The following is a 17827-nucleotide window of genomic DNA, read 5'->3' on the forward strand; positions in this document are numbered from 1 at the left end:
GATTCCAGCCTCTTTCTGCCCATGTGCCCCTGAGCAATGCATCTAATAATAGTTAGACCAAGTGCTAAAGCATTTTATAAGTTCAGTCCATTTCTCCTAACGTCTCCTTTCTGCTGGGTTCAGAGCTTTCCCCCAGCATGATGCTGCCACCACCATGTTTCTCTGGCTCTCTGAGGCCTTCACACAGTGGAAATCAAACAGTCTGATATTTGCTGATCCGGTGACCTTTGGAGGCAGCTGGCTGACCTGGATTTCATTCACTTTAAGGAGGCTGAATGCTCCTGAGACAAATGGTAGCTGAAATCACAACGGATGCAGTTTACATGCAGAATTAAAACTTTAGAGGCTGAAAGCTGTGCAGCGGTTCTCAGCGCTAACAGATATAGCGCTTCTGAAGACACACACAATCCTCCAGCTAATTCAGAGCAATTAGTGGTCAATTAAAGAGCTGTGACCTCACTGGCTGCGTGACGCTTTGATCTGGTGGCTCCTGGCAGGACCAGACGCCATCTTGAATCCATTACAGGCCGCAGTGTAAACATGACACACAAACGGACTCTCTGCTGCTTCTTCTGCTGCTTCTTCTGCTGCTTTTATGTCTCTCTGCTTCTGGACTTTCCTTTTTCTGCTTTGTTTTTGCTCCTTCTTTAATCCAGTCCTTGTTATTATTTTTGACATCTGGTGAAACTTCTTCAACATTTGCTCTCATTTAGCTCATTAGTTTTTATTCTCAGTTATTTGGGCTCATTGTTTCCCTCGTTTCATGGCTGAAAGGGAATTGTACAAATTCTGGTTGCTTGGTGGCCTTTGAGCTATTGTTCCGACTGTTTGTGTCCATAATGGGAACGTTTTGTCTCCAACTTTGAGATGAAATCTATTTACACTGTGCTGGGAGGAAAAGTGGTTTTATGACTCCTGCTAATTTAGAGCTATTTTCATTGGATGAGATGTCCTCATATCTCATGAATCTTATGCTAACTGGTTTAAACTAATCAAGCTTAGCTGAATGTTTTAGCTGTTTATTCATAAAAATACTGAACAACTGAGATAAATGAACAGATTCTGATTTTTTTTGCTGATACAGAATTGAGCGGCTTCGTTTATTCAATCGTTATCACCAGTGATGCACCAATGACATGTAGGGGTCAGGGTTAGGGTTTAGGGTCAGGGGTCAGGGTTAGGGTTAGGGTTTAGGGTCAGGGTTTGACCCACATCAATATCAATATTGCAGTTTGGATGATAAGTGATATTTATTGATATTATATATGTCTTCTTACGTTTTCTACATCCTGAAAAAACAACATGCAATATTTGGTGACATGTCATGATTTGATTGTTGTGATGGTCAGAAACTGGGAGAAACTGGGAGAAGGAATGAAAAAAGGAGAATGTAGGTCAGTAACAGCTGATGTTGTCACAACGGTTCATCACAGTTTCATAAAACATGTCTGGTGTTAAAACCTTATCATTTCTACGCTTTATTTATATGTGTGACAGAATCATCAGTTCGATGTTCTGTTTCATTTCCGTCTGAGGCGCTCAGTTAATCTACGCCTCCACTGGGTTTTATTCAACCAGTTCCCACAAAGTTTTACATGTGAAACACATTTTACATTTTATTCTGGACACTTTCTATGACAACCAGCAACGTTTCAGGCAGATTATGTTTTTGATTTTGTTCAATCTGTATCACCGAAACAGAAACATGACCGTTCGTTAAGTGGAGCTGCTGTAGGAGCAGAGGACGCTGTTTCTGGAGAGAATAGATGGAGCGTCTGCTGCTGCCTGAACACACCGTCAGTCTCATCATGCACTGACATGATACCAATGTGACGTGTGTCCAGGTTATCAATGCAGATTATTACGTTTTTAAAGTATTTTCTTCAGCTTGTGACAGAACGCTGCATCCTTGGTGCATAAATCAGCGTTATGACAGATCCTTCCTCCCAGCAGCTGTTAGCTTAGTGACTGTACTCCTCACAACAATCAAAAAACGTGACAGCCACATTCTGAGAAATGTTTGCTGTTTGTTTGGTTGCATTTACCCAGAATGCCCTGCTCCATAGTCCACTTCCTGCTTTGGAGCAGTCTCTGAGCCAGGCTGTAGGACCAGAGTTTGCTTCTTTCGATCCGATTCCCAGCGAACCGGACCGTCGGGCCTCTGGTTCTGAACACTCAGCGTTTTCTCTGTCGTTGCTTTAAGGTGAAAACAACCAGGATACTTTTCATCGGTTCTGTTCAAGTAGAAGGTTTTGCTCCACCAGAGTCCAGTTTCTCACCGACTCGTGTCACACTTTCTGTGTGTCTTTGTCCGGACCCCGGTGTTTTCTGTCTGAGTGACTCGACCCCTCCAGTCACAGGTGCAACGCTCTCGAACACACACACACACACACACACACACACACACACACACACACACGCTGAGTCCACTTGTCTTCACATAGGGGGCTCTAATCAAGCCTCAGGAAGCCGGAGCTCCACAGGGAGCTGTGTGTGTGTGTGTGTGTGTGTGTGTGTGTGTGTGTGTGTGTGTGTGTGTGTGTGTGTGTGTGTGTGTGTGTGTGTGTGTGTGTGTCGCAAAGTGAGCTGAGGAATGCGTCGGTCCATGAAACTCTGTGAGTGTGTGAAGGCGCTGCTGCATGTTTTCAATTACACCCAAGTATTTTTGCAGATGTGAGCATTTGCTCTTTGTGCCCCGTTTCTCTCCGTCTGTCTGGTTATTGGATGTTTTTCCTCTCTCTCCTCTATCTGCTTATTTTTTGTGAATCTTAAAGTTGAATTGAACACTCTCCGCTTGATGCAGTGGCGGTTCCAGTTTTTTCTGGGCCTCGTTTTTCAAACCGTTTTGTTCGGTTTGCTCTTGTAGCAAAGTAGGTCAGTTTCTAAAACACATGGAGGCTTTAAACAGATCCACAGGCAAACTAAAGAAAATGAAATGTTTGTCTTTCATTTGGTTGTAAGGCTGCGCTAACGCAGCAGGCTACGTCAACCCAAATCCTTTTTTAACTGAATTTGACTTTTTTACCAACTACAATGTGACTCAAATCTCTTTTTTTTGCCAAAAAGGACAGAAATCCAACTTTTATTCCAGATGCGACCAAATTTAACAAATGCAAAAAACTTATCAAATTAGACTTTTTACCAAGTTCAACCCATATCTGATTATTATTATTATTATTATTATTTGCCATATTAAACTTCTTTTCCAAAAAGGATCCAAATCCAACTTTTATACCAAATTCGACCAAAACCCGAATAACGGCCCTAATCCAACTATTTTTAATGAAATTAGATCCAAATCAGATTTTTCCTGATGTTTTGGTTTCAGTACACAAATTTAAACTTCAAATAAATAAAATTTAGATGAATTTTTCAAACTGAAATGCTTTAAGTGGAGAAGATTCTGTTTCTACCTTCATCTTTTAGCTTCTGTAGTGAAACTGGCGGCTGGTCCGGTTTTAGTTTTCACCTCATGGAAGATACTGACAGACTGTAGAGGCTGTTTCTCCCAGCTGACCGGCAGTGTGCAGCAGCAGATGGAGGCTGTTTCTCCCAGCTGACCGGCAGTGTGCAGCAGCAGATGCAGGTGGAGAAAACACTGGTCAGTTTTCTCAGGAATCCTATAAGAAATGAAACATCCTGGATCATTTAGTCTGAAACTTCAAGCCTTCAATCCCAGCAGTTTGAATGAATGTCAGTTAAAATGTCCTTCAAGCTGGAAGGATGGATTCGTTTCCTGCTTTCACTCTTTGAGCATCTGTCAGTGAAAACATCTCGAAGTCAAAATGCTAACAGCAGAGGTCATCTTTCATTTAGCGCTGCTGCTAGCTTTGAAAGCAGTTAGCTCACTTAGCTTCCCCAAGTTAATGAAGTTAAAGCAGCCAAGTAAAGTGCTAATTTACTTGGTTGTTATATAAGCTTTCAGTTGAGTAAAATTCAACATCTGTGTTGAAGTTTTGGTTATAGACTATTAAAAATACTTGAGCTAGTTAGACATTTATTCTCCTGCTCTTTGAAGTGGGTGAAGACTGTTTACACAGCACTTTCATTTCCTCTCTATTTTTCCCAATAACTAAAACTAGAAACATGTGGAGCAAAACAAATCTGTAGAGAAGCAGATATAGAGGAGATCATGTGAGTTATGAGGAAGCTAACACTTTAGCATTAGCTTATGCTAGCTACTGTGCTAGTGTCTTGCAACAAAGTCTTTAAATTAGCGGTGCACATCAGTTATTTTTTTTATTTACTATTTAGCCTTATAGAAGGAATAATTATTTGATGTTATTTTACATTTTCATTGTTTTATTAAAATAAAAGCTGTAAGATTTTTTAATTGTATGATAATTGATACATCAGGCATTTAAGGTAATTTATTATTTCTGCTTCCTTATCTGCACTATGGTCTCTGGCAGATTTATTAAATTATTACGTTTATTATTCAGGTTGTTGCTGGAAATCGTCTATCAAAATGACATAATAATAATAATAATAATAATAATAATAATGTAAAACTGCAGGAAGAGTTTACATGGTGCAAATGAAAGTTTAACAAACGACCCAACGACTGATGTTTAGTTTTTAATAAATCCAATCAAATTATCTGTAATTTCAAAGATCATTTTTCTGTGCTGTTTTTTCTGCCTCCATATTTCGTCATATGGACTCAATTAGGCTCAAAACTGCATCACATCTGGTTCACATTAGTGCAATTGCAGGTTGGTAGAATAAAGGCCTCTGCTTGGAGGTGGTGGGTGGGATTTCCTTCCGCTTACACACACACACACACACACAGACACACACACAGACACACACACACACACACACACACACACACACACATACACACACACACATACACACACACACACGCACCTCCATGTGTTTTGAATCAGGAACATAATTAACCTTCAGAGGATTCAGAGGCCGTGGCTCGGCTCTCCGCTATAAAAATCCATCTAAAAAGCAGAACCCGTCCTGCGCCCCTCCAGCGCCGAACCGGAGAGGTTTGGATCGTCTGCGGCCCGTTTGATTCGTTTTCCCACGTCGGTTTCTGGACGGAGACGGGAAAAAGCTCAGAGAGCCACGATAATAAGCAACATCCAAGATGTCGCAGGGTTTTGGCAGGATTCAGCGCTCCGTACGAAACGTTTCCTGTTCCTGAAAACGCCAAGAGCCGATCTCCTCACTGTCTTTCCTCCGGCTTGTTTAATTCCCCACAAAGTGACGTATTTATTTATATATTTAAAATCTGAGGCAATTTTTCCAGAGCCAGAAGAATCTGTTAAAAATTAAAGAAGTTTTTCTGATTTTTACCGTTCGTCGTCTTGTGTTCCTGAATTTCTCTCCATTTGTATCTTTGTCAACATATTTTTATGCATCATTTTTTTTCACAGAAATAAAACAAAATAAATTTTTCAGTGTTTGGTTTATCAATTTGGTCATCGGCGTTGTTCAAAATGCAGCGTTGTGTTTCATCATTTTAATATTCTGTTGTTAATATCTGTGGATCTATTCAGTCTATTTCTATGCTTTGTGCTCTGAGCGACGTTGAGCTTTATTATTATTATTATTATTCAGAATAATTGCATTTTCTGAAGCTTTTCAACTTTTGTTGCAGTTTATTTGACACGTTTGACCGACAGTCAATGTGTTTCATTCAGTTTGATTTATTTTAAATTGGCTGTTTTGTTTTTTTCTATCTGCTCTGACGGAACAAATTAAAAGTTTTTTCCTGTTTGACCAAAGTTTTTGAAGCTGCTGGTGAATTTAAATGAGCTGCTGGTGCAGAGTTATCAGAAATAATTCATAATTTAATAGATTTCTGTCTGGGCTTAGAAATAAAAACGTTAAATTCTCTCCAGCTGTTTTTCTGCATCGGATCATATCGGCCCACTCTGAAGGTATCGGTATCGGTGCTGGAAGGGAAAAAGTGGATCGGTTCATTCTGAGGTTTTGTCTTTATCATCAGAGGGAATCGTTTGCTGCTTTGTTTTCTCAAAATATGTTTGATTTATTTTTGAGAAGTAAAACCAAATTTTTGCATTTTTAATGAATTGAAAACAAGGGTTCAAGTTTTTCCCACTAAGCAAAAAGTTTGGACCCGTCTGTTGGGCTTTGTTTCCGTTTCCTCCTTTTCTCCCAGAATCCTTTGCTGGATCAGAGCAATGAACGACCTTCAGGGTCCCTAAACGACCTTGAACAGTTTGAAAATGTACAGGATGAATTTCAGTTTCAGGCAGAAACAAAGAAATAACAATAATAAAAATAAATCTGATCTATTTGATCGAGCTGCACTGCTGGTCAGCTGGCTGAAAATGCTTCTGCGTTTTCCCTTTCTCATAGAAACACTTCAGGAAGCTGCAGTAAAATGTTTCACAATAAGAGCAGTTCCTATCAATGTGTTTCAGTTGTTTGGCTGTTTTGGTCAGAATCTGCATTTTAAACTGTAACCTGTATTTTATTAGTAAATGTTGGAGATAATACAAGGCTTTTCTTCTCGTTTTCGCTCCTTTTTTCCGCTGAGAGGTTGAACAGATTCGCCTCACATTCGGAGACAAGAACTGGCAGAAAAGCATCAAAAGCTGCATAACGACTAAAAGCCTCCAGTTTTTTTACATCTTTTGTTTTGTTTACCGTCTTTTAGCTCCGTCTGAGACGTTCCGGTCTGAAACGTTCCGGTCTGAAACGTTCCGGTCTGAAACGCTCCGGTCTTAGACGCTCTGGTCTGAAACGCTCCGGTCTGAAGCGTTCCGGTCTGAAACGTTCCGGTCTCAAACGTTCCGGTCTCAAACGTTCCGGTCTGAAACGTTCCGGTCTTAGACGCTCTGGTCTGAGACGTTCCGGTCTGAAGCGTTCCGGTCTGAAACGCTCCGGTCTGAAACGTTCCGGTCTGAAACGTTCCGGTCTGAAACGCTCCGGTCTGAAGAGTTCCGGTCTGAAACGTTCCGGTCTGAAGAGTTCCGGTCTGAAGAGTTCCGGTCTGAAACGTTCCGGTCTGAAACGTTCCGGTCTGAAGAGTTCCGGTCTGAAGAGTTCCGGTCTGAAACGTTCCGGTCTGAAACGCTCCGGTCTGAAACGTTTCGGTCTGAAACGTTTCGGTCTGAAACGTTCCGGTCTGAAGCGTTCCGGTCTGAAGAGTTCCGGTCTGAAACGTTCCGGTCTTAGACGCTCTGGTCTGAGACGTTCCGGTCTGAAGAGTTCCGGTCTGAAACGTTCCGGTCTTAGACGCTCTGGTCTGAGACGTTCCGGTCTGAAGCGTTCCGGTCTGAAACGTTCCGGTCTCAAACGTTCCGGTCTCAAACGTTCCGGTCTCAAACGTTCCGGTCTGAAACGTTCCGGTCTGAAGAGTTCCGGTCTGAAACGTTCCGGTCTGAAACGTTCCGGTCTTAGACGCTCTGGTCTGAGACGTTCCGGTCTGAAGCGTTCCGGTCTCAAACGTTCCGGTCTCAAACGTTCCGGTCTGAAACGTTCCGGTCTGAAGAGTTCCGGTCTGAAACGTTCCGGTCTTAGACGCTCTGGTCTGAGACGTTCCGGTCTGAAGAGTTCCGGTCTGAAACGTTCCGGTCTTAGACGCTCTGGTCTGAGACGTTCCGGTCTGAAGCGTTCCGGTCTCAAACGTTCCGGTCTCAAACGTTCCGGTCTGAAACGTTCCGGTCTGAAGAGTTCCGGTCTGAAACGTTCCGGTCTTAGACGCTCTGGTCTGAGACGTTCCGGTCTGAAGAGTTCCGGTCTGAAACGTTCCGGTCTTAGACGCTCTGGTCTGAGACGTTCCGGTCTGAAGCGTTCCGGTCTGAAACGTTCCGGTCTCAAACGTTCCGGTCTCAAACGTTCCGGTCTCAAACGTTCCGGTCTGAAACGTTCCGGTCTGAAGAGTTCCGGTCTGAAACGTTCCGGTCTGAAACGTTCCGGTCTTAGACGCTCTGGTCTGAGACGTTCCGGTCTGAAGCGTTCCGGTCTCAAACGTTCCGGTCTCAAACGTTCCGGTCTGAAACGTTCCGGTCTGAAGCGTTCCGGTCTGAAACGTTCCGGTCTGAAACGTTCCGGTCTGAAACGTTCCGGTCTGAAGAGTTCCGGTCTGAAACGTTCCGGTCTCAAGCGTTCCGGTCTCAAGCGTTCCGGTCTGAAACGCTCCGGTCTGAAGCGTTCCGGTCTGAAACGTTCCGGTCTGAAACGTTCCGGTCTCAAACGTTCCGGTCTGAAACGCTCCGGTCTGAAACGCTCCGGTCTGAAGCGTTCCGGTCTGAAACGTTCCGGTCTGAAACGCTCCGGTCTGAGACGCTCCGGTCTGAAACGTTCCGGTCTGAAACGTTCCGGTCTGAAACGTTCCGGTCTGAAACGCTCCGGTCTGAAACGCTCCGGTCTGAAACGCTCCGGTCTGAAGCGTTCCGGTCTGAAACGCTCCGGTCTCAAACGTTCCGGTCTGAAACGCTCCGGTCTGAAGCGTTCCGGTCTGAAACGTTCCGGTCTGAAACGCTCCGGTCTGAAACGTTCCGGTCTGAAGCGTTCCGGTCTGAAACGTTCCGGTCTGAAACGCTCCGGTCTGAAACGCTCCGGTCTGAAACGCTCCGGTCTGAAGCGTTCCGGTCTGAAACGCTCCGGTCTGAAACGCTCCGGTCTGAAACGCTCCGGTCTGAAGCGTTCCGGTCTGAAACGTTCCGGTCTGAAACGCTCCGGTCTGAAACGTTCCGGTCTGAAGCGTTCCGGTCTGAAACGCTCCGGTCTGAAGCGTTCCGGTCTGAAACGCTCCGGTCTGAAACGTTCCGGTCTGAAGCGTTCCGGTCTGAAACGCTCCGGTCTGAAGCGTTCCGGTCTGAAACGCTCCGGTCTTGGCCATACTTCCCCGCCGCGGCGCTAACGCGGCGAGCTAACACCAGGTTGATGTTTCCATGGCGCTGCAGAGCATCAGGAACCAGTTTGAGCTGGAATGCTGCTGAACTTCTCGGCCCGGGGCGACGCAGAGCCAGGCTTTGATGAAGACGCCGATGCTTCGTCTCCTGTGAAGATTCCCAGATCCGTCACGCATCCCTCCTGTCGGGCAGAACCGGTTCTGGTTCAGAAACTGGGCCTAATCTGGGCTGGATCTGCATTTTATGAAGGCAAACATGAGAAACGAGGCCGAACTACAGCTGAAACTATTCATCGGTTTAATCATAATTAATCGATCATTTCAATAATTGTCAGCTTATTTAGTAATTGATTAATCACTGAGTGGCTCTAAAAGCAATTTTCTGTAAAATACAACATATTCACAGTAAAATTAAGCCAAAACTCACAATATATAGATATGTTTTACATTTAATTTAAAAACATCCTGAAGCCTCAGTCAGGGTAAAGGTCAGGGTCAGACTTTAGGCAGTAACATTTTTATTTTCTTATTTTAAAATGTATTAATTGAATTATTGTTTATTCATTCCACCTTTAATGAATAAATGCTAATTTATTGCCAGTTGGTCAGAACAAGTTTGTATATAATTCCTGGTCTTAAAAAGTCTTAAATTGGAGTTAAACCTGCTCTCTCAGCTCTAACCTGTTTTTAAGGCTAGAATCAGTTTATTGTTGCGTTTATCAGCATCGATAAAATAAAATGGATGAAACTTTCTCTGCTCTGATTGGCTGCTGCTGAGAGACAGGAAGTCAGGTTGTTATTGTGTCTCCCTGCATTCCTTCAGCTCTAACACACTCTGCACCTGTTCATGTCTGTCTGCAGCACACACACACAGAGACACACACACACAGAGACACACACACACACAGAGACACACACACACAGAGACACACACACACACAGAGACACACACACAGAGACACACACACACACAGAGACACACACACACAGAGACACACACACACAGAGACACACACACACACAGAGACACACACACACACAGAGACACACACACACACACAGAGACACACACACAGAGACACACACACACAGAGACACACACACACAGAGACACACACACACAGAGACACACACACACAGAGACACACACACACACAGAGACACACACACACAGCCTTTCCTCACCAGGCTGACAACACATTCAGTGGGAAAATATGTCTGCAACGCATGAGAGCGGCTCTAAATGTTTTGGGCGGGATCGGGCCTCGGCCCTGTGTGTGTGTGGCGGGTTCGGGTCGGGGAATGTGGTTTTATGATCAGAGTCGGGTTCTCAGAGGAAGTCAGAGTTCATCCCTGATGAAATCTGCAGACGCTGAGTGGAATCAGAGGCTTTGCTGCAAGGTGCATTTCAGGAAGGAAGTGGCGACTCGCAGCTGCCGCGGCGGCGAGGGACCCGGTCCAACGGAGGTCTAGTCAAAGCCTCCGGTTGGACTGGACCTCCATCGTGTCCATTACAACATTTTTCTTCAGTAAATGGAAACTCATGCTGAGCAACGCTGACTGGGTCCATAATTCAGATTTATGTTCAAATATGGGGTCAGAACACAAATATAGTCAATAAGTAAGGTGGTGGCAGCGTCATGCTCTGGGCTGCATGACCAGCTGTGGTGCCACTGCAGCAGGAGCTTAAGAAATATAAACGATTTTAGGAATCTATTTTTTTACATTTTAATTCATCAAAATGATAAATTATTTTTAATCAGTAATAATTAATGATCCTGATTCTGTTAATAACACGGATTATTATTGATTTTTTGTCTGAAAAGTTGCTGATCTTTAGACCTGATTGGTTTATTTGGTTTCTAATCAATAATTTGGTAATTGATTAATCGTTAGCAGATTTTACTATCTATTTATAAACCACTTATTGCAAAACTTAATCTGTAAATGACATTATGAAAGGCATGCTGTGTTGTTGGATTTTAGGTTCATTTTCTTGTTTGAAAAGTGAATTTAATTTATTTAATTTAATGTGTTTTCCTGGAGAGCCTGCAGGATGAACAGACTTTTTGAATAATCCATATTTGTGGTTAAATTCAGCAGCGAACTGCCAGGCTGGCAGCATTGAGGTGAGAAAACGTTGGAGACGTTCGGACAGATAGCAGGACGGAAACATTTATTTTCTTCTCAAATCAAAGAAAAGGGCCATGAGGTTTGTGTTTGACCAAAATGACCCAAAAGGCTTTTTCTGTTTTCAATGCTTCCCTCGCTGACGGTGGGAAGTGTTTCTGGTTTCATCTCCACATGAACACATCTGTCTCCCATTCATATGCAAATCCAAACGCAGCGTCTGATGTTTTCATGGAGACCGAAGGTGGATCTGCAGAGAGTTTTCTATTTTTCATCAGGAAGGAGGAGCGAGCAGCGTTCCTCCAGCAGCTGTTCCACAGTTTACGTCACGGAGCGCCAGGCGGCGTCACGGCTCGCCGCTCGCACGCTATGCACATGCTCAGAGCGGCGACCCCCTGCAGAGAGCGTGACCCCGCCTGAGACGCTTCGCTGTGTCTCTGCTTGCAGGAATCCAGCATTTAGAACCATGTGAAATCAGAAACAGTTGAATTTGGTGCAGCTATATTATCGATTTTTTGCATTTTTCTCTGTTTTTTTTTTTTCTAGACGTTTAAAGTCAGTTTTATCAGGTTAAGAGGCATGTTACCTTCCTGAACCTGCAGACTGGAAGACAAAGCCTCACAGAAAACAAGATGCTGCTTTAAAGAACTTTAATGTCACTTACATTTAAATTTAGATAATAATTCATCAGAACTCACCAGTAAAACCAGGTTACTTTACACAACATAAATGTTACTTACAAGATGCTTTCCTGAACAAACTGTGGTTTTATACTTGTTACCTACTGGAGCTAAAATGTTGCTTTCTAGAACATTTATGTTACTTCCTGTAACCATAACGTTACTTCCTGTAAACATAACGTTACTTCCTGTAAACATAACGTTACTTCCTGTAACCATAACATTACTTCCTGTAACCATAACGTTACTTCCTGTAACCATAACATTACTTCCTGTAACCATAACGTTACTTCCTGTAACCATAACGTTACTTCCTGTAACCATAACGTTACTTCCTGTAACCATAACGTTACTTCCTGTAACCATAACGTTACTTCCTGTAACCATAACGTTACTTCCTGTAACCATAACGTTACTTCCTGTAACCATAACGTTACTTCCTGCTCTCTGTTCTTAAAGGTTGCTTACTGTGCATCCAGTCAAGTTCGTCTTCACCAAACTGACAGAATCATTTATTCTCCTGTTTTCCACCCAGATGTGTTCTAATTCTCTGGATTAAATCTGTCTTGATCTCTTCGCTCGTATTAAAAAGAAAAGACAAATCAAAGGGACAGTTTTGCATCTTTATTCTGTGTTCCGTTATGAGTAAAAGGTTTGAGGTATTTCTGATGTTTGTGTGAAACTGCTGCTGATTTCAGTTTGTTATTTTTGCAGGTTTACGCTCCGTCTGCCAGCACAGCCGACTACAACCGGGACTCACCTGGTTACCCGTCCTCCAAGCCTCCCAGCACCGGCTTCCCCAGCTCCTTCTTCATGCCAGGTGAGTCCAGCCCAACCTGCACACCTGAAAAAGATTCAACTGCACCGAAAGCTCGCCCTCGATTTACCCTGTTCTACAGTGTAAATATTTTTTGATGTGTTTGTAGCATGAGCTGCTTGGTTCAGAGTAACGTTTCCTGTTTGTCCGTCAGACGGCCACCACAGCGGCGACCCCTGGAGCAGCAGCAGCAGCATGAGCCAGCAGGGCTACCACAGCAGCATGCTGGGGGGCGGGAACTCGGCGCACGGCCCCGCCCAGAGCTCCTCCTACTGCGGGATCCACCCTCACGACCGACTGGTGAGCCGGGCCGCCGGCGGCGCCGAGGGGAGGCCGGGAGGCGCCGTTAACGTTTCCGTCTCTCCGCAGAGCTACCCGTCGCACTCCTCGTCCGCCGACATCAGCTCCAGCCTCCCGCCCATGTCCAGCTTCCACCGGGGCGGTGGCGGCGGGGGCGGAGCCAACCACTACAGCACCGCCTCCTGCACCGCCCCCACCAACGGCACAGACAGCGTCATGGGTGAGAAACCTGCTGCTTCCACATGCTGATATATGCCTGATGCTTTTATTTTGAAATCAGTGCTAAAGTGGAAGGGTTCTGGGGTTCTGGGGTCGTTCAAGACGCAGAGAAGCTGGAGGGGTCAGGAAAGGTCAAAGGTGAAATACGGCCCTGGGATAGAAACGTTTGGAAAGAAAATGATTCATCCAACCAAACATCCAACCAAACATCCACCATTTATCATCCATCTTCTCTCTCGTCTTTCTAAATGTTCAGCATCTGAATAATTAAACATGTCGTCAACAACATGCTTATTTACCAGCATGCATTGCTTCTGTCTCCTGTGTGTGTGTGTGTGTGTGTGTGTGTGTGTGTGTGTGTGTGTGTGTGTGTGTGTCTCACAGCTAACCGAGCACAGAGCGGCGCCGCCAGCAGCTCCCAAACCGGAGACGCCTTAGGAAAAGCTCTCGCCTCAGTGAGTACTGCGCCATTTCCCAGCGACTGTTGAGATGCTAACGAATGCTAATAGATGCTAGCGGATGCTAATAGGTGCTAGCAGATGCTAATAGCTGCTAGCGGATGCTAACTGATGCATCTCTGTGCAGATCTACTCTCCAGATCACACCAACAACAGCTTCTCGTCCAATCCCTCCACCCCGGTCGGCTCGCCGCCGTCACTCACAGGTAAACGCGGGTCAGAACCCGGGATGAGTCAGAACCCGGTCTGGGTCAGAACCCAATCTGGGTCAGAACCCGATCTGAGTCAGAACCCGGAATGAGGAACCAACATGGCTGTACAAACACAAACTATTGCCAAGAAGTTCTGGTCCAGGTTCTGGTCCAGGTTCTGGTCCAGGTTCTGGTCCAGGTTCTGGTCCACACATGTCAGGAATCAGACAGAACTAAGTGACAAACAGGAAATAATCAATAATTCCTTAATATTGATAAAAAATCTTGTATTAGTTTGTTTTTTCTGGTTTTAGGAGTTTATTCTCTTATTATTGCAACTTTATTTTTATAACTTTATGACTTTTAGTTTTTCAGGTGTTTTTGTAATATTCCGACTTTATTCTCATTAATAGTCGTAATATTTTAATCCTCTATTATTACTGCTTAATTATGAAGCATTTATTAGAAATGTATTATATTATTATGACTTTATTCTGGAAATATGGGTTTATTTTCATATAATTTCACATTTTCTTTGATTTTTTTCCTTTTTTTCTTTTAAAATGATTTGGTTGCACATTTTAAATCTAGTTTTACTCCCTATAAAATCAATATTTTAATGTCATTTTGTTTGTGGTTGAAGCTGGACGTTGATAAATGTATGAATTAATTCCCGTATTGATGTCGCGTCCTCTCCTCTCTGCGGCGCCTCCTTACAGTGAAAAATGACTTTTTCTAATAATAATTGAGTCAAATTTGTCTCTAATTGTCGGCGCTCTGCTCACCGTTTGATATTCCTCCGCCTCGCCTTGTGACTGATCGCTTTAATTACAGCATCTCTTCCTCAAACCGTTCGCAGACCTGCCGGCTCCGCAAACACCAGCCCTCTCCCTCTTCCTCCTCCTCGTCATCATCATTATAGCTGACTAGGATATTGCCTGCGAAACCATAATTGGTGTTTATCATTGTGTCAGAGTTACTCCACTTTTAACAAATTAGAAATGAAGCCTATTAGAGCAAACTACATGCAAATTGATATCCAAGGCGAATGCCGTGAGGATGTTTTACACCGTCGGACTCGGAATAATTTAGCCGCCGTTTAATACATATATTTGTATTTGCACATGAATGTACCCAGGTGATTATGCATTAATTAGCATATGCAAATGAGCATGCAATATGAATAAAGGAGAGAAAAGACAATGAAAAGGAGAAACACGTGCTAATGAGGAGGAATCAGAGGAACAGGGTGGAGATGGCAGCACAACGTGGGAGCAGAGGGAGAAAATTAGACTTTATGAATATCAGCAACATTCTGGTTTTAACCCGGCGCCGGAGAATAAAGCTTTAAAGTTCACCTCACATTGAAGAGACAAAAAACATTTTGGAGCAAAACAAGATCAGCACTGAAATGAATCCAGAAGCAACATGGACTGAAACGCCGCTCAGACAGGAAGAAGCCATCGGTTTTCAAATGCATCAGGCTAACAGTACGCTAACAAGAGCTAAGCTAGCACTTAGCAGCTAGCTGACTGATGCTACGATCACACAGCAGGCGAGTTTTTATCCCCGGTAACAGATGCGCTTCGTTGCACTTCATCTGTGGAAACAAGTCAGATCAGAAGGTTTTCAAAGTGCCTGCAGGATGAAGGTCACAGCGTTTCACCGACGTTCCTGACGTTCCTCACACCGACGTTCCTCACACCGACGTTCCTGACGTTCCTCACACCGACGTTCCTGACGTTCCTCACACCGACGTTCCTGACACTGACGTTCCTGACGTTCCTCAGACCGACGTTCCTGACGTTCCTCACGCCGACGTTCCTGACGTTCCTCACACCCACGTTCCTGACGTTCCTCACACCCACGTTCCTGACGTTCCTCACACCGACGTTCCTCACACTGACGTTCCTGACGTTCCTCACACCGACGTTCCTGACACAGACGTTCCTGACGTTCCTCACACCGACGTTCCTCACACCGACGTTCCTGACACAGACGTTCCTCACACTGACGTTCCTGACACAGACGTTCCTGACGTTCCTCACACTGACGTTCCTGACACAGACGTTCCTGACGTTCCTCACACCGACGTGAGAAACGCTCCATCGTCCTGCACCAGAATCCCACAAACATTTCCTGGAAAAAAACTTTTTCATATCAACATTAATGGAAAATTCAGATTTTCAAATATAAATTTTCTCGACTTTTCAGGCTGAAAAACAGAAAAAATATTTTTGTCTTTTTTCTAGAAAATTTCTGCAATTGATCTCAAAATTTCTGATATTTTTGGAAGAAATTTTATTCTTTTTTTCCGTCTGTGATCCGAGCCGGCAGAACCAAAAGTGGCTTTACTCGGCTTTATTCACCCAAAGCGTCGCTTGGAGTGTTAGTGATGCGATCAGGACGGGTCGGCCGGGTCCGTTCTGTCCGGGTCCGTTCTGTCCGGGTCAGTTCTGTCCGGGTCCGTTCTGTCCGGGTCCGTTCTGTCCGGGTCAGTTCTGTCCGGGTCCGTTCTGTCCGGGTCCGTTCTGTCCGGGTCAGTTCTGTCCGGGTCAGTTCTGTCCGGGTCCGTTCTGTCCAGGTCCGTTCTTTTTCAGGGTCCGTTCTGTCCGGGTCAGTTCTGTCCAGGTCCGTTCTGTCCGGGTCCGTTCTGTCTGGGTCAGTTCTGTCCGGGTCCGTTCTGTCCGGGTCAGTTCTGTCCGGGTCCGTTCTGTCCGGGTCCGTTCTGTACGGGTCCGTTCTGTCCCGGTGGGAGCGACGAGAAACGTTGGGCGCAACGAGAGCGTGGATCGGGTTTGGTTCCGCTCCAGGCGGAGCGTCTGCAGGTCGCAGCAGAGTAACGTTTTCAGGGACAAGAAGCGTCCCGTCAGGTCCGTCCTGATGATGTAATCAGGAACCATGTGATGATGTCATCTGGTACAAATGATGATGTCTTCCGGAACCATGTGATGATGTCATCCGGAACCATGTGATGATGTCATCCTGTCCGCTCTGTTGCAGCTGCCAGTTCAGCCGTCTGGTCGAGGAACGGAGGTCAGGGAGCGTCGTCGCCGAACTACGAGGCTCCGCTGCATTCGCTGGTAAGAAACCAACTGATTCTAGTTTTCCTTTTGGTTCTTCTTCAGTTTTTATTCACAAGAACAATTTTACTTTTGTTTCAGAAAAATTAGAAGAAAGTTCTAAATTTTAAAATTCAAGTTTTGAAATTTTGAAATTAAAGATTCTTGAGAAAAAGTCAGAATTCTGCAGGGAAAAGTGGAAATTTTAAAATTAAACTCAAAATACTGGGAAAAAAGTTAAAATTCTGAAATGAAAGTTAGAATTTTGGGAGAAAACCTTTTAGAAATTAAAGTCAAAGTTTTGAACTTAAAGTCAGGCTAATGGGGAAAAACTCAAAATTAGTAACATTTTTAATGTCAGAATTTAGTAAAAAGTTACAGGTTTAAAATTAAAGTGTAGTTTTTGTAAAGAGTCGGTTGTTTTAAGCAGCAGCGTCTCGTTGTGCTGCAGCAAAGCCGCATCGAGGACCGGCTGGAGCGCCTGGACGACGCCATCCACGTGCTGCGGAGCCACGCCGTGGGGCCGTCCACCGGCATGGCGAGCGCGCACGGCGACATGCACGGCCTCATCGGGGCCACGCACAACGGCGCCATGGGCGCGCTGGGCGGCGGCTACGGCACGGGGCTGCTGTCGACCAATCGGCACTCGCTAATGGTAGGAGCTGTGATGATGTCATCGCCGGTCAGGGACCACCTGCTGTGTGTCCATCTGTTTGTCTGTTCATCCGTTGTTTCTCATGTTGTCTCCATTAATAGTGAACTTTTCATTAGTTGTTTTTATCTGGACTATAAAACGCCGTGAATTCTGGGAATTTGAGTCAGAAAGGTGTGAAAATGAGTCTAAACTTTAATCTGAAACATTCTGTTCACATCAGTTCATCTCCCAGAGAACCTGCAGAAACAAACTTTATATTTAGCTGTTTCTGTCACATCATGCAGGGAAGCTTAACTTCATTTAGAGACGTGAAGAAAGACGCTGGAGGCTGAGAGGTTCAGCGGGGATGTTTTCCACATTCAGGCCCTGAAACAATAAACATGAAGAACCAAACAGCTGCGTGACATGAGGAGGAGACAGAGCCTGAAATACGGCGGCGCACTGGAAACAGATCCAGATGCACCGTCTAC

General features: G+C 44.6%; 1 protein-coding gene across 1 annotated transcript in view; it reads left to right on the top strand.

The window, feature by feature from the left end:
- LOC129353076 (transcription factor 4-like) overlaps positions 1-17827 on the top strand; it is a 50732-nt gene that overhangs the window by 14942 nt on the left and 17963 nt on the right. The window contains 7 exon segments of the mRNA XM_055022276.1: positions 12370-12475; positions 12627-12772; positions 12842-12992; positions 13376-13446; positions 13577-13655; positions 16644-16723; positions 17154-17357. Of these exon segments, the coding sequence (XP_054878251.1) occupies positions 12370-12475; positions 12627-12772; positions 12842-12992; positions 13376-13446; positions 13577-13655; positions 16644-16723; positions 17154-17357 (837 nt within the window).

Source organism: Poeciliopsis prolifica, unplaced genomic scaffold (genome assembly GCF_027474105.1).
Source record: "Poeciliopsis prolifica strain line A6 unplaced genomic scaffold, Auburn_PproV2 SCAFFOLD083, whole genome shotgun sequence".
Taxonomy (NCBI): Eukaryota; Metazoa; Chordata; class Actinopteri; order Cyprinodontiformes; family Poeciliidae; genus Poeciliopsis; species Poeciliopsis prolifica.